The 24,853-nt window shown below is 43.6% G+C and overlaps 3 protein-coding genes across 4 annotated transcripts in view; 1 reads left to right on the top strand and 2 right to left on the bottom strand.

The window, feature by feature from the left end:
- Window positions 1-16,359, bottom strand: part of FGF2 (fibroblast growth factor 2) — a 50,677-nt gene extending 34,318 nt beyond the window's left edge. Inside the window, exon 1 of one of the 2 annotated variants that reach the window (XM_077176747.1) lies at window positions 15,982-16,359. The gene's annotated coding sequence lies outside the window, so the exon portion shown is untranslated. The remainder of the gene's footprint in view (window positions 1-15,981) is intronic. The other variant, XM_077176748.1, reaches the window with a different exon arrangement.
- Window positions 8,779-15,652, bottom strand: BBS12 (Bardet-Biedl syndrome 12). Its single transcript, XM_054633708.2, has 2 exons — window positions 15,540-15,652; window positions 8,779-14,184 (listed from the first exon to the last, which is right to left on the bottom strand). Exon 2 carries the CDS (start codon window positions 14,166-14,168, stop codon window positions 12,042-12,044), a length of 2,127 nt encoding a protein of 708 aa, XP_054489683.2. The 5' UTR covers window positions 14,169-14,184; window positions 15,540-15,652; the 3' UTR covers window positions 8,779-12,041.
- LOC129120413 (uncharacterized) lies at window positions 15,694-20,392 on the top strand. The gene is made up of 5 exons (XM_054633005.2): window positions 15,694-15,839; window positions 17,346-17,501; window positions 18,452-18,580; window positions 18,680-18,817; window positions 19,049-20,392. The coding sequence occupies exons 1-5, from the start codon at window positions 15,837-15,839 to the stop codon at window positions 19,136-19,138; spliced, it is 516 nt and encodes a 171-aa protein (XP_054488980.1). The 5' UTR covers window positions 15,694-15,836; the 3' UTR covers window positions 19,139-20,392.
- The last annotated feature ends 4,461 nt before the right edge of the window (window positions 20,393-24,853 follow it).

Genomic DNA, 24,853 nt, shown 5'->3' with positions numbered 1-24,853 from the left:
TTATTTGTCAGAAATGTCAGTAGACACAGCACCTGCTGCTAGCCCTTTCCCAGGAAGCAGCTGCCAGTAGGGTGAAGGTACATCCCTAACAGCTCATTTTTATCTCCCTTTGCTGCATGATTGCCCTAGTTGATCTTCAACTCCCAGCTGTTAGAGAAAGGAGAGATTCTTGACTCCAGGGACTGCAGCCACAGCCCATGGAAAGCAGAAGTGAGCAAAAGTCAATTTTGGTACACCCAACTCCCTCCCCACGACAGACAGACCTCATCTTTTCAGATGAGACACATCTCTGTCACGCCACTAAATAAAAAATATTTTTTTTAAGTGCATGACACAATGGAGGAAAGAGGTTAGTGCTGAGGGTAAATTCCAAATGGTTGGGATGTTTTCCTAGACTGTCTCTTATGTAACCCCCAAAATTCAGCCTCCCAGCAGCCTGCTGGGAGCAGAGGGGAGTGGGCAGGGAGCTCATTGACAATACCAGGCACATGTGCACATACACACAGCCACCACACACGAGGCAATGAGAATTAGCTAGTCCACTCCAAATGTCAGCCAATTTATGTAATATCCTTTTACTCAGCATTTCTTATTCACTGGAGGGGAAAAGAATCTCAATAATTTTGTCAGCAGTCCCTGGAGATTTGAAAATGGGGGAAGTCAGCTGGATTTATAGCATCTCTCCAGTCAGTGCTGTTGTTGTCTGCTTGACAGTCTGTACATCAGTTAAATAGCCAGTGAGCAAGCCGGTATTCACTTCATACAGACCACCAGTGGACTTAGTTTTGATGAGTTCTAATTGTTATTAACAGCAGCTGTCATTTTGAGTTGACTGAGCACAACAAGAGCTCTGGGCTGCTGCTGCTCATCTTTATCCCACAAGGCACAAAAGGCTAATTGCAGGAGGCACTCTGTCCAGGGAATGGTTTCTCAGAGGGTGGAAAGCCAGGAAGAACAGCTCAGGTGACAGCAGGGCTGAGACTTCCTGATTTAACACACCTAGGACATGGGAGGAGAGCTGAGAAGTGGAAGTATGGAGATGAACAGACTGGATAAAAAGAATGGCAATTATTTCCCCAGATAACTTCTGTTAAAGAAATACACTGGTCGTAATTGCAATCAGAAACAGGAGCTTTTGTGACCAAAGTAAAGCTTACAATGCACATCAAACAGAATTCTGAAATTAAATCATCTCACTTCAGAGGTATTGAAAAATCTAAAAAAAAATTCTAAGATTGAAGTTCCAGAACTAAGTAAAGAAATTCACAATTAAATACATGGCTTCTATTTCTACAACAGTGTCACAAAGGCAAAACAAAACATTGGATCAGCCAGCAAAGAAGCATGAATTTTTACATTTATTGCAGTACTCTTGTTGACCAAGGACATCTTCATTGGTTTCAGATGTCCAAAGGAAACTCTGATGGGCCTTCCCTTAAAAGCCATTGCTTTATGCTCCTCTTCAAAGCAGAAAATTCAGTTTTTCCTATTCCAAACATGTTAATAACTGATTATTTATTTAGAATTATATATATGAGGTAGAGGATTTTTCTTTTGGTTTAAATTAGGAAGGTTCCAAAAACTGTGTTGTGTTTGGTGTACTATTTTGTGCCTTTGCAGGTCAAACCATTTTCTTGCAGCTACTTTCAACTTTCCTGAGAAACACATTTGTTTATTCAGTCTCGGGATTAATCTGATCTTCATGGGGAAATTTTATTCTGGAGATTTTTGTTTCATTACAGTCATCTTCAGTTCTTAGGAATACTTCTGGTTTCGATGGAGAGGACAGATCTATTTAACAGACAGAACTAACTTCTAAAACTGAGGGTAACGCTTTTCTGTGAAAGGCAAGCCATGCCTAGAAAAAAGAGTCTAAGTCTTGTTTAAATGACAAAATTGTTCAGCAATAATTTTAAATATTGTGTCATCATCAATTTCATTTATTTACAGAATTTGTCTCCTGGCTTTTCTTTTTCTTTTTCAAGGACTAAAGTTTCCATTTGTTCCTCTTGCAAACACAGCAGCAAATGGTAACATAAGCTGTCATTACAAATACTTAAGATTATTTAGCTGAAAGAACTTTTACCTCAAGCATGCCCCAAGAGCCATCAGATCCAGTCTGGCTTAAACCAGAAAAATGTTCTTTTAGAAAAAGCAAGAAATGAGAACATATTGAAGATTGCATTTGAGTTAAGTGTAAAATGATTATGTCTTAACATAATTGACAATAGCCCTTTATTTCAATGAACCCAGTAGATAGGAGCTGAATAAGCCATCTCCTGGAACAAGAGGCACGTTTCTAAATGCCATGAATACAGAATGTCATTACCTGCCATTTTGCCAGAGCTCTAAAAAACACAGCAAGCTCCACACTTGCTCTAAATCCTCCTGAACTCAGTCTCTTGAGTGAAACACAGATTTGAGCAATGCCCCATGAGGTGCCCCCTCGAAAAACCCCACCTGTGGAGGGCATGCAGACCCCCCAGACCTTGCAGTCTGCAGGAGGATAGGTGGTAATTTCTAGAACTGAGATTAATATGATCCTCTACCACAAAGAAAGAAGCAGAACTCATTTTTATTTTGAATGTGGAATTTGTTTTAGAGATGTTTAATTTGAAATTATATCATGCTGGCTGAATGCTTTATTGTGTTGTGGCACTCTTCCCAGAGATCCTCGTGGATGCAGCTTTTAACAATTTCTTTCTATTTCACAGATGGTCTGCATTTGCCTTTTGCTTTATTTATTATTTTTTTAAGAACACTAATTGCAAGATTTAAAAATGAAAACAAAGAGCAATAATGACAATGGAACAGTTTTAGGCTTCAAGTGGTTACTTGTCTCCAAAATTTCTTGTGGAACAGAGCTGCTTCAGATTACTGCAAACGCTGCAACATAACATTGATCTCCAATTTTGGTTTGAAATTTCAGCAATATGTAATTAATGCCCTCAAAATTACGTCTGAGCAGGTCACACAGTTCTCACAGGTATCCCTGTTATCAACTGCAGCCAACCTCTGCTAATCAACTCACTAAAAAAAATCAAACAAAACAACAGAACAAAAATGGATTCATTACATTCTCCCGCCTGGCTTTTCCACACTGCAGATAACAGCGGGAAGGGGGTCCCAGCCCCAGCTGGTGCTGCTCCCCAGGCAAGCCCCCAGGGTGGCTCTCCCTTCATGCACTTCCTTCCCAGGGACATTTCTTTGATGGGACTGCAAAGTCCTGATTGATTGCAGCAAATCACAAGCAGCCCTAGTTCTCCTCAGAAGCAAACACTGGGCTCTTGATCCCAAATATTCTGTATTTGAGAATGTTGTGGAGCTTGGCTTTAAGCCCCTCACTTTCCTGCCAATTTCAAATGTGATTCAAATCTCAGTTAATTTTCTCATCTGTTGCAGTCATTCTCACAGGACTTTGTTAGAAGCAGAATACAGAAGGGATTGTAAGAAAATTAATTGCGGGAATTTCTAGACCTGGCACTTCCAGAAAGATTTAAGAGGCCAAATCAGATGATGAGGCCATCATCCTAATATTAATCCCTTCCTTCCATGCACATTTTTTACCCCTATGAAGAATTCTCTCTTGCCCAGACTTAAAATACAAAAAAGCTACTCATGCAGGGACAACCTCCACTGCAGAGGATGTGCTGTTTGACTGCTTTGTCACTGATGAACAGGAAATTACCAGCTAATAAAAGATGGTGACACAGCAAAACAATCCAAGAATAAATCCTAGACCACTTGTGGCTCCTTCCCAGCAAGTTAAATTTCAGTGGAATTTTCACTGCTGTTCTCATCTGACCACAAAGAGAAAGTCAGACCGTAATCAGCAGTGATTTTAAGGCAAATAAAAAGAAGTAAATAAATGCCACAGGGAATCCTTCTCAGGGTGCTGGCAACAGCACAGCTACAAAATTAGCCTCTGCTTGGAACACTCAAACAGATGGGTGTCACCCAGGTGGAACAGATGACACATTAAACAACAGACAGTCTCTCACTCCATCATATTTGACCCCAAAATGACAAAGCTCATATTTAAGGAACAAATTACCCTGATCTGTAAGGCATATTATTCTAAGTCATCCCATGTGCATTTAGAGGCCCAGGTACAGAACAGATGGTGTGATGTAAGGGCTTTATCTTCACTGATTTAGCCTAGAGGCATTACAGAAAGGTAAGTCTGTAGCTGAGCTTCCTACACAAAACAAAACCTTTTTGCCCTGTCTGCAAAGCAGATATTTTGTTGTAAAAATAGCAAGAGGAGGGAAGATCACAGTTAGTTCCATTCCAAACCAAAACACAAATCTGTACACTGCACTTTATTTCTCCATTGTAAATTTCCTGTAGAGCACAGACAGGCCCCAGAGGATAAGGGACATTTTAAACAGAGCTGGATCAGGTCAGGTAGAAGTGAATGTGAGCCCCGTGGAATTCCTGAGATGTGGAGCCAGGTAACCCTCAAGAGCTACAGATGATTGGTGGTTTTAAAGGTTGAATATTTCAAAGAGAATGTTTTCCATCAATATCACAAGAAGGAAACAACCAAGACCAAAATAATGTCTCACATCTCTTATTTTGTGTATGAATCAACTGGTCTAAAGGAAATACTACCTTCTTTGACTGGGAGCATGGAAGAGTTCAGGGATACAGTATGTATTTTTAAAGGAAAACCTAATAGACATGTTTGGAAAGGAAAAGGACAAGACTTAAGCTGCTGGCAGTATTTGCAGACATCCCCAGACTTTTTGAATGGAGGTATTCTTCTGGGGGCTTTCACCTTGTCTGAAGGTTTTGTACTTGTTCCAGGTCTTGCACTGTTTATTACATTTTAGAAAGTCAAGTTATTCTTTCCTACTGCACTGCAAACTAGAACATTACTCTTCCTAATTTTGGGGACTCAAGAGCAAACAGAGCAGGGGAAGAGGCAGACAGATGAAAGCACAATTCTAAAAAGCATTTTAAGTTTCCACTTAAAAAAATAAACCACAACCAAAACAACCCCAACTAAACCAAAGAGGAGAAGGAAGGATTTTCCTCTAACCTGCAGCAATAAAATCTGTTCATTTTTTGCTTGCAATATTAAAAGCATTGCTACACATCTGCCTGACCCAGCACTGCATCAGCAATACAGGAAATGTGACAAGGGGCAACTTCCAACAGTTTTGTCAGACCAAGACAAACAGACAGAGACTCAGCCCTGGAGATTAGTATTAAAGCCATAAATAAAGAGATGGCTTGCAAAGGAAACGATGGCAGATTATGGGGGATTATTTCAAAGAGATGTTAAAAAGAATTAGTGAAACTCCAACCCCTCACACATATACTGTGGTCTCACTTCATTTCCCAGGCATTTGAAAAGACAACATTCCTTCCATCCTGCCAGCTTGGATGTGGAGGATCTGTTCTGCTCCTCTGAGTTTGCACTTTGTGTTGTAGGACTGCTCAGAGCTCTGCTTGGCACATTATAACTGCTGTGGTTTAACCTACATTCCATTCTTCACCCTACATTCCAAAAAAGAGCTGCTGTGTTCATTGTCAAAGTTTACTATTACTCTCCAAGAGCTACTCTGATATTATCCCTGTGGAGTTCAGACTTGTGGGAATGGTGTGTGGCCATGTGAGAAGGCTTTTAGAGAAATTCCATCAGCTTCATCAGCTTTGCAAATCAAGGAAATTTCCTTTGAGGTGAAGAAACAGTATCTTTGATAACATCAAACATTCATTCATTCCTGCAACAGTTCTGACTCCTGATCCAAGGCCTCCTTTTGTTACATACTACATGAACAGAGTAAAGAGTTTCTTCTCTACAGAGTTTGCCGTTTCAAGATAAGAAACAGATGGACAGACCTGGATGTGCCTGTTTCCAAGGCTGACTGCCCTTCCCATGTGACATTCTCTGCAGGAGGCATCCCTTAAGCCAGAGACGGGCTGGGCTTCTAAACCTCATCAAATTCTACAGTGGATAGATAACATGGCTCAACCTATTGCATCTCTGAAGGAAATGTTCTCCATGTCATCCCTAAGCAATGGTTATTGCTACCAGAGCTTCATCTGAGACAGAGTGGCTTTGAATGAAGGTTGCACTCCTCATCATTTGCAGTCTTCGGTTTTGCATTTCTTGCCACTAAGAAATATCCAAAGGCCACCTTTTGCCAGTATTTAGAAGAAGGACAATCATCGTTTTGCAAAATTCAGTTTCTCAGGGACCAATCCCCAAAACCATGGAAAGTTCACTGATGTTTTTAATGAGAAAGGGATCAGTCCCTGTATTAATTCAGGACCCAAGTGTGATTTCCCCTTCCCCTCCAGTCTCCTGAGAATAACATATCTGGGAAATTACATCTTGTCACACACACACATCAGCAAAAGCATCTGGGAATTCCCATTCAAGGTGAGCAAACACAGTTAATTCAAACACAGTTAATTCAAGCAGGACCTCTTGGCACAGACAAAATTCTTTTAAATTAGCTCCTGTATTTTTGGAAGGCCTTTCTTTAGCACTTCAATAATAATAAGAAGAAGTCTGTTTTATAATGAGATGTGAACAAACAAGAGACACTGGATTTCCTCCAGCTTCTCCTGGCCTTGAAACTTCTCTCTTCTTCCACAGTTTCACTGGCCTTATGAATGGCTGGGAGAGGAATCTGGGAAGCTGGAGGCCCTCCTCAAGCTCTGCTGGGAAACTGTCCCAAGTATCCAGCACTGGAGCTGAGATGTGAGAGCAGTTCCCAAATTAGCCACAGTGACTCCGTGTACAGCAATTACTGCTCTGACATTTGGCAATTCTCAGTGCTTTTTTACAGCACTGCTCTTGTGTTTGAGATGTCAATTACAAGCCTCAATAGTTGCACAGCAAGGGTCACAATAAATGGCCATTTTTCAAGTTAACTGCCTGGTACTTCAGATAAACAAAGAGAGATTTGGGCTTCAGCTCCACTAAAGCTGTCTTACCGCCAATGACATCCAAGTTTCCTGGCATCTGGCAGCCATCAACAACACTGTCCCAGCTGAAGAGCTCCAGAAAGCACCAGAATTTGGGTGGGATGGTTGAGGTGGTTATTTAAACAGTGCTCACATAAACCAAGGGATGAAGACAGTGAGAGGTACTGAGCAATGACTGCCCTTTACCTTGAGCAAGGAATACTCAGGGAGCTGGGATAATGTTACATTAGCAGGGCTTTGCCAGTTAATTAATCTAATCAGCATATCTGTATTGCTGCAAGTGAACCAGTTAATTTTCATCAGTGTAGGGAATCAAAGACATTATACTGATATGGAATTACACATGTGGAATTGTGCTCACTTCCCTTAAAACTGGTACAGGCTTATTTAGGAGCTGTGACTCACAAGTAGAAGTGTAAATGCAGGGAGCAGCAGATGGGATACAGGAATTAATACCCCAAACAATTCCTTTCAGTTTACTAGAGGGGTCCTTTTCCTACAAGGCTCTTTCGAAAAAAAACCCCAAAAGCCAACTGATAATAGGTAGCTATTCTATAAAAGGAGGTATTTGGATGGTTTTCTTTGAAATAAACAGGGGGTGGATCAGTTTAGAGTTGTATGACTACACTGTAAATTAATGTTGCTGATTCAGAAACTGTTCTGCTCCAGAATGTGTGAATATATGTACAAATACAATATATATGAACAAAATTTATTTTATACAATTCCTGTGGGGTGATTCTGGCTCTCCAGTCCTAACAAATAAAAAGTTTTTGTTGTTTGTTTTTGTTTTGTTTTTAAGTGTAGTCAGTGAAAGCAGTGACTCAAATTAGACCTTGGAAATAAGTAAGTTCACCAACTGTGTTATTTTCAGTCATCTCTCCAAATCTGCAATGCTGGTTAAATATTTGGTCTCACAACACAGTGGACAACAGTTGTAAATAGCACTAAACCCCGTTCTACTGATTTCAGCTGGAATAAAAGACAGTTGAGGCGAATCTTCCCATTACTTCTAAATCAAAGCATCCTATCTTTGCTACTTGAAAAAAAATCCTATTGTTTGGAATAGCACTTGGTCCCCAAGGAAAGAATTCCTTTTGAACTAAACAGTTTTTTGTTTTGAATCTCTGCTAGGCAGGGAAACCAAATACAGCCCTTGGTTTCTCTCCTTTCTCATGAGCTCTTTCACCATCTGTGCATGATCATGGCCCAGCCTTTCTTTCCACTCTCTGAGAAAGACTCCTCCCAAACACTTCTCACCATGGGAACACATGGCTGCTGGGAACTCGGGGTTTGATTAAATGTGACATGAAGCCACTCCCCAGGGGTCATCCAGGGCCTGATGTGGAAGGAGAAATTGGGGAGCTACTCTCTCCTTCCATTCTGCATCTCTGCCCCAAAGTGCCCTTGTCCCTACAGAGTTTTCAGGGACACAATGCAAGAAGCTGACTCCCAGTACTCACAGCAAACCAGCATCGAAATCAGCAGAAGCAAGACTGTGGCTGCTCTTCAAAAATCTACAGAAATGGGTATTATGAGCAGAATAAACAGGTAGGAAGCCAGAACAGAGGGGTGTGTTCTTTTTTCCCTCCCACTATTCAGTATCAACCCCAGTCTCTGGTTTGTACATGCACCTGAGCTGCTCTCCCTCTTCTCTCACCTGGGCTGGAATCATCCCTGTGGACATTAGTTCTTGGAGCAACGTTATCTGTAAAGAAAAAGCCCTTTAAGACTGCAGATCCATTCATGCTTGGTTAGAAAAAAAACAGTCTTGGTCCTGCAGCTTTGCAATAAATAGTTAATTAATACAATGACGCTGGTGGCAGGTGGAGGAATTAAATTTGTAATTTTTAGATTTTTCCAAATTATGTCATACAAACTATGCTCTGTGCTGGTGTGGAATTACCTCGGAAGGATTGCTGATCTACAGAGAGAGAGAGAGAGATAAAACTGGGTAAAACAAATTGTCAGGCTTGTAATGGGTCTCTGTTACTCCCAGAAGTGCCTGTTGTTCACAGCAGTCCTGGCAATCCAGCTGGTTCCAGAACAGCAAGTCCATTCTTGAAGCAGCAGCTCAGCCCCATTTGAGTTTGGCACTTTCATGTAACAGGGAGTTTACACTGGAGTTTTATAGAGATTACACAGAAACAAAAAGATACAAAAAACCCCAAACAGTTACAAGACATTTCATTCACTTGATATCTGGGGATGTTGGTTCATCTCCTGTAGATGTTGGTTATAGGAAGCCAAGCTGCTTTGCATGGAAGAAGGTCAGTTCTTCCCATTCTTCAGAATGATTTCTTGCTGGCAGTGTGACTGATGGGATGACTCAGGCCTGCAGTCACCTCATCCTTGTGAGCAGAGCTGAAAATCTCTTGTCACTCTATAACTTTTCTCCTAGATTCAATTGCCCTCTCCAACTCCTTCCTCTAAAGAAAAAGGAAAATGTTCTCCCAGCCTCTCCATCAGCCCTGGCCTAGGGTATCTAAGGGAGTTCAGTGCAAACAAGCAGTCTTAACAGTTTTCTCTTCACCCTCCCAGAGTCACTCCTTTCCTACCTGGGGAGCGCTGTAGGCACACACAGTCTCCTACACTTCCCAGCTCACATTTTCAGCACACCTGGCAGCAGGCAAACTCTCAGGTGCCTCCTGACAGCCACTGATCACTGGTCCATGTCCCTTACATGGACAGAATTGGCAGGGGGCTGTGCCCTCCAGGCTGCCTCAGCTTGGGACAAGGGTCTGGTTGCTATGAATTAGGAGACCTCTACTACATTTCAGGAAATCCTCAAGGTACAGAGGCCTAAAATTCTGTTTTATGAAGAGAAATATGAAATACAATGCCATCAGCCCCAAACAGAAGGTGGAGTGAGATGGGAATGATGATACTGGGATGCAAGGGAGAAACAAGGCACCTGACTGGGACTTGGTCCCAGCAGGGGAGCAAGATGTGCCAACTCCTGAAATCTCAGCCATTTCCCAATTTCCCAAGCACATCACATGTGAAAGCTTAGCTCTGCCATCACACCATGCTCTACACAAACAGCCTTTGTGTCCAGAGGAGGAGCCTCTGCCTGGCAGGGGCTGAAATTGCCTGTGGCAGATGTTGAAATCATTTCTGTGCCGAGCGCCATGGCACACAGGCCCGGGATCTCCACTCCACGGTGCAGAGAGCTTTAGGAGACCTGAGGCCGAGGGAGCCACAGCAGAATGTTGTATTCCAAATTACAGCAGAGGATGCCTTGAGGAGAGCTTGCATGGCAATCTTCTGTGCAGATCAGACAGAACTTTAAGTAACCCAGGATACAGGATGTACCTAGTTTATAAATGGTTCCGTCTCGTTGGCCTGTACAAAAACAGGCGTTAATTAATCCAAATGTAACATCTGACAGCTTTTTTGAAAACCTCTTGTCCTGGTTTGGCATCACAACATTTAAATATATCATGATGTGCTTTTCAAAAGACTGATTGGAAAAATTACATCAGTTTGGGCTTTCTCAACATTTGGTGCGTCAGCTCCCAGTGTCTAAGAGTCCCATAAATAGATGTTGGACCACCTCAATACAATTCCTGTCTGCAGATTTTCCATAACACACTTCACTCTATTATTCAAATAAAGTCCAAGTGGATCTTTCCCCAGGAACAGGGCTTATGCAATGCCCAGCACAGGAGGCTCCAGAAAAACAGTGCGAAGCCCAACATGAGCTGCAAACACTTGCAGAGCAGCAGAGTCTGTTTATATTTATTTATATGTTGTGTTTCTGTTTCATTCTCACTCAACAGCCCCCAGCTCCTTTTGTCTCTTTTGATCTACCAGACTCTTTCTCACAGCTCGGTACATCAAGAGTGTGGCCCAGCAGCTACACATTAAATGGCCAACCTTCTAATAATGAAAATAATAACTGCAGGATGATCAAAACTGTACTCTAATGAGATCCTTATGCTGCTAGGAACTACTGTTCCAAATTAAAATTGTAAGCCCCTACAGTATTTTGCCAAAATCCGCCAAATTCTGGGATCTGACAGAAAACCAGGTATTTAGTTTCAGGTCAGAGACGTAACATGACTTTAATACAGATATCCCCAATAAGTATCTAAACCTTATTTGTGGATGAATTTTATTATCTGTGCTGCCAGCCATGAGCATTTTCATGAGCAAGTTCTTGAATGCAAGGATCCTCTTTAGCATCACCATTTCCATTCGTTTTCCATTCTATTTTCACCAGACTGGTGAGACATTTCACTTTCAGTGTGACTCAGAATGCCAAGTTCAGAAAAAAAAAAATCTCCATAGTTACACACCTCTCTGTTGCAATGAAGTGCCAGCTCTCCATGCCCAGCTTTCAAACTGTCAGTGCTGTAACACAGCAAAAATGCTGTGCCTCAGTCACCAGGAGAGATTTAGTTCTTAGGCAGCACCTAAACTCACAGCAACATTTTCCTCTCTGCAAGGATAGCTGAAAGACCCCATGGAAATGATCTAAAAATCCAGTTGGGAATGTAAAGGAAAACTTTGTGTAGAGATGCATCCAGTCTGCAATACCAAAAGGAAGGATTCAGCCTGAATTGGTCGAAAACCAGAGAAATTCCAGAGGGTCTACATTGGGAAATCAGAGATGTATGGACCATATAAATATGCAAAAATAGAATCTATTAATACAATCTCTCAGTATAAAATGTAACACATTATTTCAAGTTTAACTCTTATGTTTGCAATGTACAGAAATTAAGAACAAGGTATTAATTACAACAATTACAAATATTCTTTCATTTAACACAATTACATCAATATAATGTAAAAGATCTCCACCTTTCTTCAGAAGACATTAGAGGACATCCATACAGGCAATACCATTAGCTAGAAATGCATGGCCTGGGTTAGAGATAAACCCACAAGTGGTTTTTTGTTTGTTATTTAGTTCTCATTTCTAGAAAAAAGAAATCACCTTGTGACTGTCTCTCACTCTGACTTGTGCTGTTACATTCTAAAGTCACAATCACATCTCACTGTTTGCTTGATAAGGACATGTAGGTTGCACCCAGCCTTCTCCCGTGGACTTACAAATTTGACTCATAGACTTACAAATCCTCAAAATCCTATAAAAACATAAATTCACTTGACACAGTTGAGTTCAGGATCTGATTCCTTCTGGGGCCTGTGATAATTTCGGCATCAGTTTGAAGCACCAGCAGCACCAGGTCCAGAGCTCTCCTCCACGCCTCTGTCTTGGCTGCAACGTTATCACAAACCCTTAAATCTGTGACCTGCTCAGGGAAGGGTTCAGAGCCACTCCTGAGCACTCCACCTCTCCTAAACTCTTCCAAAATGTAAGCTGAGGGAGAGCCACAGGCCGCTGCTTTCTGGAGGTGATGATCCACGGAGGCAGCTGCTTCCAGCTCGGAGCTGGCCCTCGCAGTGTTCCACAGGAGCACGGAGAGGTACCGCCTCCAGCCACTCGCCAGTGCCTGCAGCACAATGGATTTATACTCTGCCAGCCAGGGACTGGGGAGCTCTCTCACAACTCTGTCGTTTCCCGGCCGCCCGGGCTGCTCTGCGAGCGCCTGGATGTGACTGAGGCACAAGAGCTCCACCGCACCGCCCCCAGGGAAAACCTTGCCGTCCTTTAGAGCGTGATGGAGGCGGTACAGCAAAGTCCAGAACTGGTCCTCGAGGAGCCGCGCCTTGGAAGGCAGGGCAGTGGTGAGCACGGCCGTGAGCAGGGCGATGCCTCCCGCGCTGATCCGCGCCGGCAGCAGCTCGCCCAGATCCACTGCACGCCCATCGCTGCTCTTCCACAGCTCCGCCCTGGCCCCGTTCCCGACGGAGGAAGCGTTCAGCTGGCTCAGGTACGTCACTGCCCGGGCACCAGTGGCTGCCCCGAAGGCACACAGCACTTCCCGAGCCACGCAGCCAATTACCAATATCCTGCTGGCCATGCATCTCTCCATGAAGTTTTTGCACACGTTTCCTTTGACCAAAACCAGGTTTACTTCAAAGCTCATCAGAATATCCGACATTCTGCTGAGCCACACATCTCCTGCCCATCCCTGTGGACTGGGATGCTCCAAGATGGTCCTTACATTAGGTGGTCTGTTAAAACCTAAGTGTCGGTACCCCTCCGTGAGGTCACCATCCATCAGCAGAACCCGGAGGGGTTTGTCTGCAAAGTGTTTGATGACTGAGGCTTGCTCTGGTGACACTAATGTGACAAAGCCTGGGGAGACACAGGAACAGCTCTCGGGCAGGCCCAGCACACAGCACGTCACAATCTCTGCGATATTAATCTGGGAATTGCCACTGCACTCTGCTCTCTCTTGCTGATAAGCAGCAATGCTTTGTAGCAGCTTCACGCTGGTCTGGTTTCCATGGCTCAGAGCCACTGCCAGGTGTCCTAAACCACAACATCCACACACATCTGCTGATGGTCCTGAAAGGTGTCCCTGAGAATTTCCCTGCTGACTTGCAGAACGGCCTTTCCCTAGAGTGCTGAAGTGTCTGCTGTGGGTTAACTTCCGTGTGATACAGCTGGAAGCAGCACCGACACCTCCAGCCAGCACAGATGAACTTTTGTCACCTGCTGCCCTGACAACAGAAGCCACTGAACCAAAGCCAGCCAAGGGTGAAACCAGGAGCTTGTTAAAATTACAATCATCTCCTTGATGGCAATAAGAATTTATTTGAATTACTTCTTCTGTTGCAGAAATATCTTTCTGAAAACACAGCAAATCCCAAGGATTTGTAAGAGCATCACGTCCAGCTTGGCCAGTTTTGCTTTTAAAAGCCTTTGGCCTAGCTCTGCCAGAACACAGCTCTTTCTTTACATGGTGTATTGGTATCTGAAGACACTGGACCCTCTCAGAGCAGGAGTTCAACCCCTCAGACATCACAGACACTATTGCTGGAACAGGAACGTTCTGCTGGAGGCACTCCACCACAGCACTGCTCCATGCTCCAACCAGGAACAACAGGGTACTCATCCCTGTCTTAAACTCCTTGTTCTGGGCCTGAATGGTCTCGTTAAGAAGCTGTCCAACAGCACTTGTCAAATCCAAACTTTCCAGCAGCCTAACAGCAGAACAAATCAATGTGCTCTGGTTGGTGATTTCATCCACAATGAATTTATGTGATTTCATTGGCCCCAGGAATGTTCTCCCAGTGGATGCTAAGGCTGAGAGTTGCTGGAGTCCAATGTGTCTCCTGGCATTCACATCCCTGAAAGCCATGGGCAGTGGGCAGCATCTGTGAACAGATTACAGATTACTGCCCCATCCTCACAGCACACCAGAGCACAAATCACCAAAAAAGTAATTTAACAGTCTACCCCTGAGCACGGCTTTCTTCCATATAAAGCTTTCTTCCTGTGGGCTTATTTTGAGAAACCAACCGGCAGAGTTGCTGAAATGGGGCACTGTTAAAATACCATGGAATTGTTTCTGGCTGGCTGAAAGTAAAGAGTTGTTAAATCCCACGATTTCTTACACTCCTGGCAGTGCAGGCTGTGTGGAACTACCACCTCCTCTGGCCCTAATGTCCGGAATTTCAGTTATTTGCCTTACTTAGAGCAATAGTTCATTAGAGCAGAATGGACAAATTACATGCCAAACTCAAGAGCTCTGTGTGGATCCTTCTTGGTAACAACAGTCATGCCACTGACTTTAACCTTCAAGTCTGCAGAAACATATTTTATTCCAAATTCTGTTTAGTCCAACTAACATGCATGAATACTTCACTAAGCGAAATAAAAGCAATGCCACTTCTTCGTAACTTACAAACTGCTGAGACTTTAAAGTTTTGACCAACTATTCATTCTTAGCACATCAAAAAGAAATCTTTCATTCAAAATCTCTTCCACAGCATGGTCCCATGGCAGATGTGGATTAAAATAAAGCTCCCTTTTTGAATAAAAAAGTATACACACCAAGAATTGAGAACCCTGGGTCCTGTACCTCTTATGCTCAGATTCAAATCACAGAATCACAGAATGGTCTGGGTGGGAAGCGACCTTAAAGATCACCCAGTTTTAACCCCCTGCCATGGGCAGGATCATCTTCCACCAGACCAGGTTGCTCAGAGCCACATCTGACCTGGCATTTGCCACTTCCAGGGATGGGGCATTCACAACTTCTCTGGGCAACCTGTTCCCATCCGTCACCCCCCTCACAATAACGATTTTCTTCCTAATATCCAATCTAAATCGACTGTCTGTCAGTTTGAACCCATCCTCCCTTGTCCCATCACTATATGCCCTTGTAAATAGTCCTGCCCCATCTTTCCTGTAAGTTCCCTTCAGGTACTGGAATTTATTGACATAATTTATTCCAGCTCCCTAAAGGCCCCTTTGCGTAGCTATTCCCAATCCATAAAGCTCTTTCTTTTCTTTTCTTTTTTTTTTTTTTCCTCCCATCCCACACAGTGAAAGTCCACTTGCATATTATGTCGTACTATCGCTAGGGAGAGGAAGCGCGTCCCGGCCCGCCCGCTCCACACGGCCAGGGGAAGCCGCCCGGAGCGGACACACCGGAACTGCATTGGCGGCGGCCTGGCCGCTTCCTGCGGCCCGGAGGATGCCCGGCGGGCCGGTGCGGGTGTCTCACCGGAGGGGCCGCGCTCCCGCCGCTTCCCTGGACACGGAGTTGCCTGGACACGGCCACCGCTCCCTCAGGCTCCCCGCGGGCGGGCCCGCCCTCTCGCTCCCTCAGCTGTCCCTCACGGGCACGCCGCGCTCTCATTGGCCGGCGCCGTGAGGGGGGGCGGCTTCCCGCGCTCGTTCCGCCCGCTCATTGGCCGGCTGGGCGGCGCGTGCCGGCTGCGCGCGGCGGTGCGGAGCTCCCGTCCCGTCCCGTCCCGTTGCGTCGCGCCCGGTGCCAGCCCGGAGCGGCGTTCCCGGCCGGATGGTGAGCGCGCCCTCCCCGCCGCGGGCTCCCTTCCCACCGCCGCCTCCCCCGAGCCCCTCCGCCCCCTCCCGCCGGCACCGTGCGTTGTGCAAACCCCCTTCAGGTTCCACCCCTGCCCAGGCCGTCGCTGCTGCCCGGTTACCTCGCACAGCGCACCCCGGAAAGGCCTCCTACTCCAACGGGAAAAACGAGCCCGGAAAAACACCGGGATTCGCAAAATACGTCACCGGCTCTCGGCGTGCCTGGTTCTTCTTGGCACAGCTCACAGACCGCAGCTCAGCGTTCGGGCCCCGGCAGCGTTGTCGGAATGGCACCGGCCAGGCCCGGAGGTGGAACCTGAAAGGGATTTGCACAGCTCAACTCAGATGTGAAATAAATGGAACAGGAAAAGGTCTCGTGTTGCTTCTTCCCAGTGCAGCATATAAGGAGTAAAAGTGTGATACGTGTGTTAATAGCAGCAGAGGGAAGTCAGGGGTGAGCCAGACAAATGGCTTTGCAGTCCAACCTGGGAGGGACAAATCACGTTGGAAAACGAAATTTCATTAACAAATAGAAGAAAATGGACTCTTCTTAGTTAAAAAAGAGATCCCAGCCCTAAACACGTTAACAATTCAGCAGAGGCAAGACACTGGTCAGCAGTAACTAGGTAACAAATCCTTTGCTTTGTGCTTGTTTTATTTACTTCTATAAAGCCTAGCCACTTGGAGCTGGGGGTGGAAGCGACTGCCTTTCCTTCCACAGTCCTGTGCACATTCAAGACTGCAGGACGAAAATCTGTCTGCTGCTGATGTAAAACCAAAACTATACTTGAGGAAGGGGTTTTTCCCTGCTTTATAGACGGGGAGGGACACTGTCCTGCCCTGGCTTGCACCAGAGACAGAAAAAGTCTCAGAAGTGTCCTGGATAATGATGCACCACATCAGCACAAGCAGATTAGTTCTCCTTATGGGAGAGATCATGTGTTATCTCACTGCTCCCACTGGATGTTGCTGCCTGCCTCCACATCCACTCGATGGACAGGCAGCCTGCAGCCACACAGCTCCCTTTAAACTTGTTTCCCACAGGAGTGGCTGATTTTGAGTCTTATTTACAGCCAAGACCCTAAGCAACCACCCTTTTTATCTGTGAGGATGCTGTACTCATATTTTTCGCGGAAACCTGCAGGAAAGGCAACTGGCAGGAGGTGCAGAGGGTCATGGTCACCTCAGTGAGTCTCCATTTTCAGGCTGTCCACCTGTTTTTTTGGCATTATTCCTTGAATTGATAATAGTTCAGTTTAAAACAGAAAACAGGAAGGCCAAATCCGCATTCCCCAGAAACAAAATCTCTTTTTTTCTTTCTACAGTAACCCAAGGAAATTGACCTAGAGACTCAGTGTCTATCATTGGCAGCAAGGAATGTCTCTCACCTCTACTGTATTACTGTTCTCATTTATAATTAAGTGTATTTGAAATTCTCCCAGGAAGGTGCTGTTTCTTATCTGTTCTCTCCCTTCACTTTCTGAAGGCATCCAACTATAGAAAACCTGGCTTAGGTACAGCCCAGAGGAAGAAAAGTGGCTTGAAACCTGAACTTACAGAAGAGCAAAAGCAGGAGATCAGAGAAGCTTTTGATTTGTTTGACACTGATGGATCTGGAAGCATCGACATAAAAGAACTGAAGGTTTTCAAACTCTTTTTTCTTTTTCCTCTGAGGTGAAAATATCTTTGATCTCAAAATTGCAGCTGCTTTTTCTGTTTGTCCAACCCTATTTTAAAGCAGTTTTTGGAGCACAAGGAAGAGTAATGGCTTGCTGTCATGACTGAATTTGGGGTGCACTCTGCATGTAATGCATGAAGCAGACAGGCTTCTCTATGTGGCTATTTAAATCTGACAGCTTTGAATAGCTGAGCTTTAGAGAAACTAAACAGTTTCAGGTTTCATGACTAAGGTGCTTGTTCCTGGGAAGTAGACTTTTGTTGTTCTGGGATGAGTATCAGAGTATCAAATATTTACTTCACCTGAGAACTAAACACAGATTTTGCACGCATTCAGGAAAGTTACAACCACATTTGCATACATATAATCCAAAAAATACCTGGTTTTTAATTTAAAAAAGAACAAAAAAGAGATCTGAGTTGTGTTTCAGTTACAAGTCAGGCAGTGTGTGTGCACTTGCACACATACAGTAGTACAAGGGGGAAGATGAATATCAGTTGTCTCCCTGTGATTTTATGTGTTTGATTTTTTTGTAAGCATGAACACTTTAAATTTACTTACCTCCTTTACCTTGATTTCTTACATACACTCTGTTTAACTTCTGCATGTGAAACCTCAATTTCTGTAAACCTCAATTTCTGAAATCTCAATTTCTGTAACCTGCAAATTACCTCTGCCTGATATAACCTATGGATTTCCACTACTATATAGGAAAAACAGCACCATAAAAAATCAAACCAATACTCTTATTGTTCAGCAAGATGAAAGAAGATGGTAGAGGACACCAAGGTGTTTCCAAGGCAGTGAGCTGTGACTAGAGGTCTGGACAAGGAAATGAAACAGGCTTTAGCTCAGCTCTTACACCAAAATTCTGGTGGCCTCCTAACAGAATTGGTTTTGCTGCTTTGGCACAGGTTGCAATGCGTGCCTTAGGCTTTGAGCCAAAGAAGGAAGAGATTAAGAAGATGATAGCAGACATTGACAAGGAAGGAAGTGGCACCATCAACTTTGAAGACTTTTTGGCTATGATGACACAAAAAATGGTAGGAACTCTTAGCAGAAGTTCTTGTGGCAGCATAAGAGAAAGGAACATCTCAGTGTCAGGGGTTTTCTGATTAACATATGCTTTACTCTTGGTTTAGAGCGAAAAGGATTCAAAAGAAGAAATCCTGAAAGCTTTCAGATTATTTGATGATGATGGCACAGGAAAAATTTCATTCAAAAACTTGAAAAGGGTTGCCAAGGAGCTGGGAGAAAATTTAACAGATGAAGAACTTCAGGTAAATTCTGATTTGCCAGAGCTTTTCTAAACAGGCACAGACCATTCCTGTAGCTCCCAGGGATTGGGTGGGAATTTACTCCTATATCAGAAGGGCTGAGAGATCAGAAATACGAAAAGCAAATACATTGTTGTTTTCACATGATGTGAAAACATTTATTGTCGTTTTAATGAGTGGATTGTGTTGTGTTTAGAGTCCAGTGCCTGATGAAATGTACACTGTGTTTTGTAGGAAATGATTGATGAAGCTGATCGAGATGGAGATGGGGAAGTAAGCGAGCAAGAATTTTTGAGAATCATGAAGAAAACTAGCTTATACTAATATTTGTTGCCTTGCTATACAGCTGGTCCAAAAGATAACCCAGAAAAGGTTTAAAAACTGGGCTTGTGCCTTCTGCATGTTTTCTGCCATGTGAACAAAGTCTGAAAGGGCAGATTTTTTGGTTTATTTCTCTTTTTCAACAAAGATAATTGGGGAAGGAGGGCTGCAGTAGCCAAGACTGCCAAAATGAGATACTGCAGAAGTCAAGGAAGATACTGCAAGGCAGGGTCCCTTCCCCTCTACCATAACAACTTCCCTGATTGCCGTTTTGGATAAAAACTGCTGTGTTTTATTATTTAACTAAAAGATACTTCACTTCAGATGTGAAGATGCCCACTGCTGCTGGGAAAGGCTACTTTGCCTTTTCTAAGGTTACTGATTGAAGGGACAAGCGCAGTATTTTTTATTCCTTTGAAGGGTTTTTAGGTTATCTTTTGGTATTTGTCTCCTGTTGTTTATTTCCATGAAAGACTCTAAAATTAATTGTATATTTGTCTGTATTTCTGTATGAAACACTGTTTTCCTATGGCAAGTTGTTTTTGGATTTAATGGAAAGCAAATGTAGATTTGGCTCTTCCTTTGGAGCTTTGTGCTATCCATAGATGTTCTTGTGTTTAGCTGATCACCTGAAACCAGAATGAAACTTGAATGTAACCTGCTTGGGTGACCAAAGTTTATTGTTTATAACCAGGCAACTCCTCGTGCCATTGTTCTTACTCCCCAGACATCCCCAGAGCTGCTGTTATTCCAGGATTTCAGGCACCTAAAAAGCTCAGTTCCAGGGTGCAGGAGAGTAAATTTTGTCTTGCTGAGTTACACTGCAGAGAGGATTTGCATCTGAAGTGAAAAAGTAGCTCACCATAGACATCTGTGGAGCACTGAATATATTTAAATCCATGCAGTCCAAATCCATTTTGCACATCACAGGTTTTGGGGTGGTTTTTTTAGTAGTACCTTCATTTTCTTCAGTATTTCTTTCATATACTGTCAACCCAGGACTAATTGGAGAGTCACATTTCCTTCTGAATTATAGAGCAGTGACACACAGCCTGCTATGTGATTATGTTGCTCTGCAGGAGGGTTTATCCTGTATAGACAATCAGCTTCAAAACTTTCAAATCTTCTAAAGCTCCAGAGGCCTGAGAAGTCCCCTGTTAACACGGTGGCTGTAGATGTAATCTGTAGTACTGCAAGTGTTTTAAAATGTCTTACCTTTGTATAAGTGTGAAATAAAACTGTTTTGCAAGTTAAGAAGATTTGTGCTTATTCTCTTTTTTCCTTAATTATTTTAAAGTCTTAAATGGTTCAACAAGCCCATTTTCACTTTCATTTATCTCTTGTTTCTAAGAGAGGAATTCTTAGGTGCAGTAGTCTGTCACGTAATTCCTCTTCCACTCTGCTGATTAAAAGTTTCTAGCACTAACCACATTGTTCAGAAAGGGAAATTTGAAGTTCTAGTTGATTATGGGGAATCCCAGAGCCTATTAAGAGTGACTGTACTTTTTTTTATGCTGCCACAGGAAGAGATTGATGACTGTGGTTTACCTATGATGCATGTCACTTCTCTCTTCCTGTTCTAATCCCATTATCTGCCCTGAAGGTAGGAAAAAGCCACACAATCATCCCTGCCATGTGTACTACAATGGTGAAATGTTATTTCTGGCTTGCCCATTAATCTCTGAAGTCTGGAATGTCAAGCAGTGTCTGAATGAGCACAAAACTTGCAAGTGTTAACAAGCATCTCATGGTGCTCTATGTTGCAGGATAGTAAGGGAAATCATGCCCTCTTCAGCCTGGCAGCTGGCTGTAAACCCATTCTTTGCATCCCTTTTCTCCTTATGCTGACACCAGAGTGGGTCCTCACCTGGCACATGCAGATTCCCCTCAGGTGGCTGCAATTCAGACATTCATTGTGTGCACCCAGCTGAGATCCTCCCTCTGCACCATCAGCAAAGCTTGGTTTTCACTCTGAGTGTTCATTCTAGGCAGACACTGCACAGAAAGGAAAGTGGAACTGCAGTTTGTGTCTGGCAAACATCTAAATTTCAAAGCACTGGTAAGGGCAACAAACAGCTGTTTGGGAGATAATATTGCAAATGTCTTCTAATGAGATATGTTTTGAACTGCAAAATTACCAGGCTTTTAATAAAATACAAAATAGTTCAAGAGGAAAAAAATTGCTTCCAAGTTATATTCCAAAATATGACAATTGCATGGCAAAATTTTAATCTCCCACATGCAGCTTCTAACTTCTGCATCATCTCTCAGGCCCACAGTGGAGTCCCACACTAAGGCAAATCTTCAGCTGGCGTTAGGGAAAAAAGACCCAAGGAACTGCCAAGGAGTGCTGTGCTCTCACTTCATTAGGTGTGAGTTTGCTTTCAGAGCAATGAGCACAGGATGAGCTGCTAACACTGCAGAAGAAAAAAGGTTCCTTTTCAGGTACACTTAATCTTGGCATTTAAAAGAGGATGGGGGGAAGCAACACAGGAAACATTTGTGTACATTCCTATGCCAGGAGTCTTACTAACAGAGCCCAAATAGTTCCATAAACTGATGAGGCATTTAATATTAAAATATTTAAATTGGTCATTTACAGTTTTGAAGACTCTCACATCCTGAAGTCACACCAAGCATTTGAAATGTTCAATATTAACTCCTTGGAAACCTCCTCGCTGAGTTCAATAGACCAAACATTGCCACACTCCAGCTGCTTTTAAATGCCCCTGGATGGCATAAGTGGATTTTGAGCAGGGCACAGGGCAGCAAACTGCTCCGTCTAGAGGCTAAGATGAGCCTTGGCCACTCGAGGAAAGGCAGCCTCAGGGGATAACGCTGCAAAGCCAGCTTCCTTTGTGTCACACCTCTCAATACAGCGAGGGCCGATGGATCTGAGAGCGTGGCAGCCTCGCTAGAGGGCATCCAGTTACTGACGTGTGAGGTGCGTGAGGCTTTGATGCTGCCTTGCCTCCGCTGTGGCTTTCAATGAGGAGGGAAAGTAGGCACACAAATATCACCCAGACTGGCCTTGAAATACGTGGTTGGATACAGAATTATTTTCTGTGAAAGGAAGAACGCAAGGCTTCTCTCACAACCCATGTGCAAAATGCTGTAATTATTAGTCAGTTGTTCAAAGCTAAATCCCCAAACCACACTTTCTGAAACTCCCACTCTGTATCAATAATTGCAGGCACTCTCTCAGGAAAGCAGAGAACTCAACTTGCCTTTTGCACAGTCCCCCCGAGTGTGCTCTGACCACTCTGTCGAGTTCTTTTGTCCCTTTGGGAATACTGCTATCAAATGGAAGCACTTCCAGCTGAGAGCCAGAGCCAGGCTTGCTGCAGGATGCTTGTGGCCCTCCCTTGGGATGTGGGAAAGCTGGAATCGTGGCCTTGCTTCAACAGGAACGAGGATTTGACAACTAGACCCTTGTCCCCAAGGTGAGTGTGTTGACCTTTAGGGATGTGGCATAACTCCAATGGCCTTGTGGGAACCTAAACCTACAGCTCTTGAACTCTTTGCAGTCCTGGCTGCCACTAATTGCTGAACTTGAAATTGCTCAAGGCTTTTTTTTTTTTTTTTTTTTTTTGCTTGTCTGAATTAGATTAAACACAAGGAATATTAACAAAGCAAACTGTAAAGCCTGGGCTGCAAAGGTGTAAAATTCCCTTGCTCTCAAGGCCACTTTATTTCCTCTGAAAGCTTCTGACTGGTTCTAGCAGTGAGATAAGTTTCACTATGAAATGAACCTCCCCCCCACATTAAATAAAGCCATAAAAACAGGTTTCCATAGGAAATGGAACAGCTAACCTAGCCCGTCTCCAACATTATTTTGGACCCAAAAACGTAGCTTGGTGCAATGAGACAAAACCAACATAATTCACACATCCATGCTATTGTCTGAAATTGCTTCCTAGTATGGTTCCTTCTCCACCTCAATATAGAGAAAACAGATAAACATACTTTCCTCTACATTTTTTCAGACATTCAAATAAGAAGTACTATGAAAGCTATAAACATCAAGGAAAAAGTGACTACAAACATTGTAGATTAAAGGTATTGCAGTTTAAAAAAGCAACATTTAAGCAGCTTCTAAAAACATGGTATTAGATCATCTCAGTGTAAGTTTTAAGTCTGTGCTCCCCATGTTTCCTCTTTAAAGAGCTTAGGGCATGATTGGCCAAGAAATCAACAGAAGCGTGGTTTCCACAAATCTTTTGAATGTTTTGTTTAAATCAGTCCATAATATACTCATGAGATTGAACAGAATTGCTGCAGAATAGCTCCTTTTGGGAAGGACATAATTTTAACAAAGTTTTTGGGGTTTGATTTGGTTTTTTCCCCTATCAGATTAACTAAATTATTAATGAAGTTATTGATGTTAGTTGTGGAATTACAGGTACCTTTTGCAGAAGTAAAGAGATTTTTGCCTAGATGAAAAAAATCCATGTTAGTGAAGGTACAGTCCATCTAGAGCAGATATCAGGCAAAACAGGTGCTAAAACTACTACTAATTATTTTCTCTAAGCAGACTATTGCCACAGTTGAGACTAGTGTTCAGTAAACATCTCCCTTTATATGGCTCTTTCTCATCCTCCTCCTTAACATTAGGAACCAATAAAGTACTCATCAAAATGGCCAAGGGGGTTGAATATTATTTCTGCTTGTGCTGTGAAATATATATAAATATGTTTTGTTGAACCCTGATAAACTGGGTCACTGTCTGACTGGGCTAAATGCTTCGGCTCATTCTGCAGAAAACAACTCTTATTATTGCCAATGGCATTAAAAATAGCAATATTACAAATCCAAGAGAAAATGTTGAAAATGCTTATGTATCACAATTAAAAAAGTTTTTCCAGGAAATGAAAGAGCTTTTTGAAGGTGGGAGGGAAGAAACAGGTACTTTTATTCTTCCTACTATCAACCCAAGATGCAATAGATGAATTAACATGATATTATTTATTGTGTGGGGATTTTTGCACCGAGATTCAGAATTCTGCCGACTCTCAAACGCCTGCAATGCCGTGACTCACTGAGTCAAGGTCTAGGATGGTGCAATCCTGACCCCCTCCTGCCAAGGCCTCAGCACCATCTATTCCCATTGCCTGCAGCAGGACTAAGCGGTGCTTAGGCACTTCTGCAAAACTGGGCCTTAGACAATGGAGGCTTTAGGTATGGGCTTCCTATTTCCTGCAGTGGATTTGTGTAGGTGGCCTCGTTACCAGAAATCCATACTCCTACACAGCAACTTCTGACTGTGTTTCTGCAGAAATGAGTATGATGAAAGGAATGAAATATTTTGAAAATAAAAATCATCTGTTTGTTTCTCCAGACCAGTTGGGGTATCTCCTTCTGGCGAGATCAATTTCTTCTCTTGTGTGGCAAAATTAGGAGTGGGGTGGAAAACAAAAGGATTAAGGTTTGCAAGGGCACCGTGGCTTGGGCTGCTGCACACATGGAGAGGGGAGAGCCCGTCTGAACTGTCCCCTGCCCATCGCTGGCAGCTGAGTCACTGGCCCAGCCTGCAGAGCTTCTTGCTGCTGCGTTTTGCAGCCAGGAAAATCCCACATCCTCCCAGTGGGTGTAGGAAACGCAGCTACAGCCTCTGGATGCATCGGCACCAGAAACAAAGGGGAGACTGTGGCGCGGGCGGTGGCTGCGGGCTCAGGGCCGGCGTGCCAGGACCTCGCCGGCAGCATCCCGGGGAGCTGC

Source organism: Agelaius phoeniceus, chromosome 4, assembly GCF_051311805.1.
Source record: "Agelaius phoeniceus isolate bAgePho1 chromosome 4, bAgePho1.hap1, whole genome shotgun sequence".
Lineage (NCBI taxonomy): Eukaryota > Metazoa > Chordata > Aves > Passeriformes > Icteridae > Agelaius > Agelaius phoeniceus.
Note: the sequence above shows the minus strand (reverse complement) of the source record. Positions and strands in the feature narration are given on the sequence as shown.

What these genes read in the sequence shown, in the direction of transcription:
- BBS12 (XM_054633708.2), bottom strand. Translation starts at nt 14,168, where the DNA reads ATGGCTTTCAGGGATGTGAATGCCAGGAGACACATTGGACTCCAGCAA.
- LOC129120413 (XM_054633005.2), top strand. An exon ending in TCGACATAAAAGAACTGAAG is followed by an intron (nt 17,502 to 18,451) that starts GTTTTCAAACTC and finishes GCTTTGGCACAG; the next exon opens with GTTGCAATGCGTGCCTTAGG. An exon ending in TAACAGATGAAGAACTTCAG is followed by an intron (nt 18,818 to 19,048) that starts GTAAATTCTGAT and finishes TGTGTTTTGTAG; the next exon opens with GAAATGATTGATGAAGCTGA.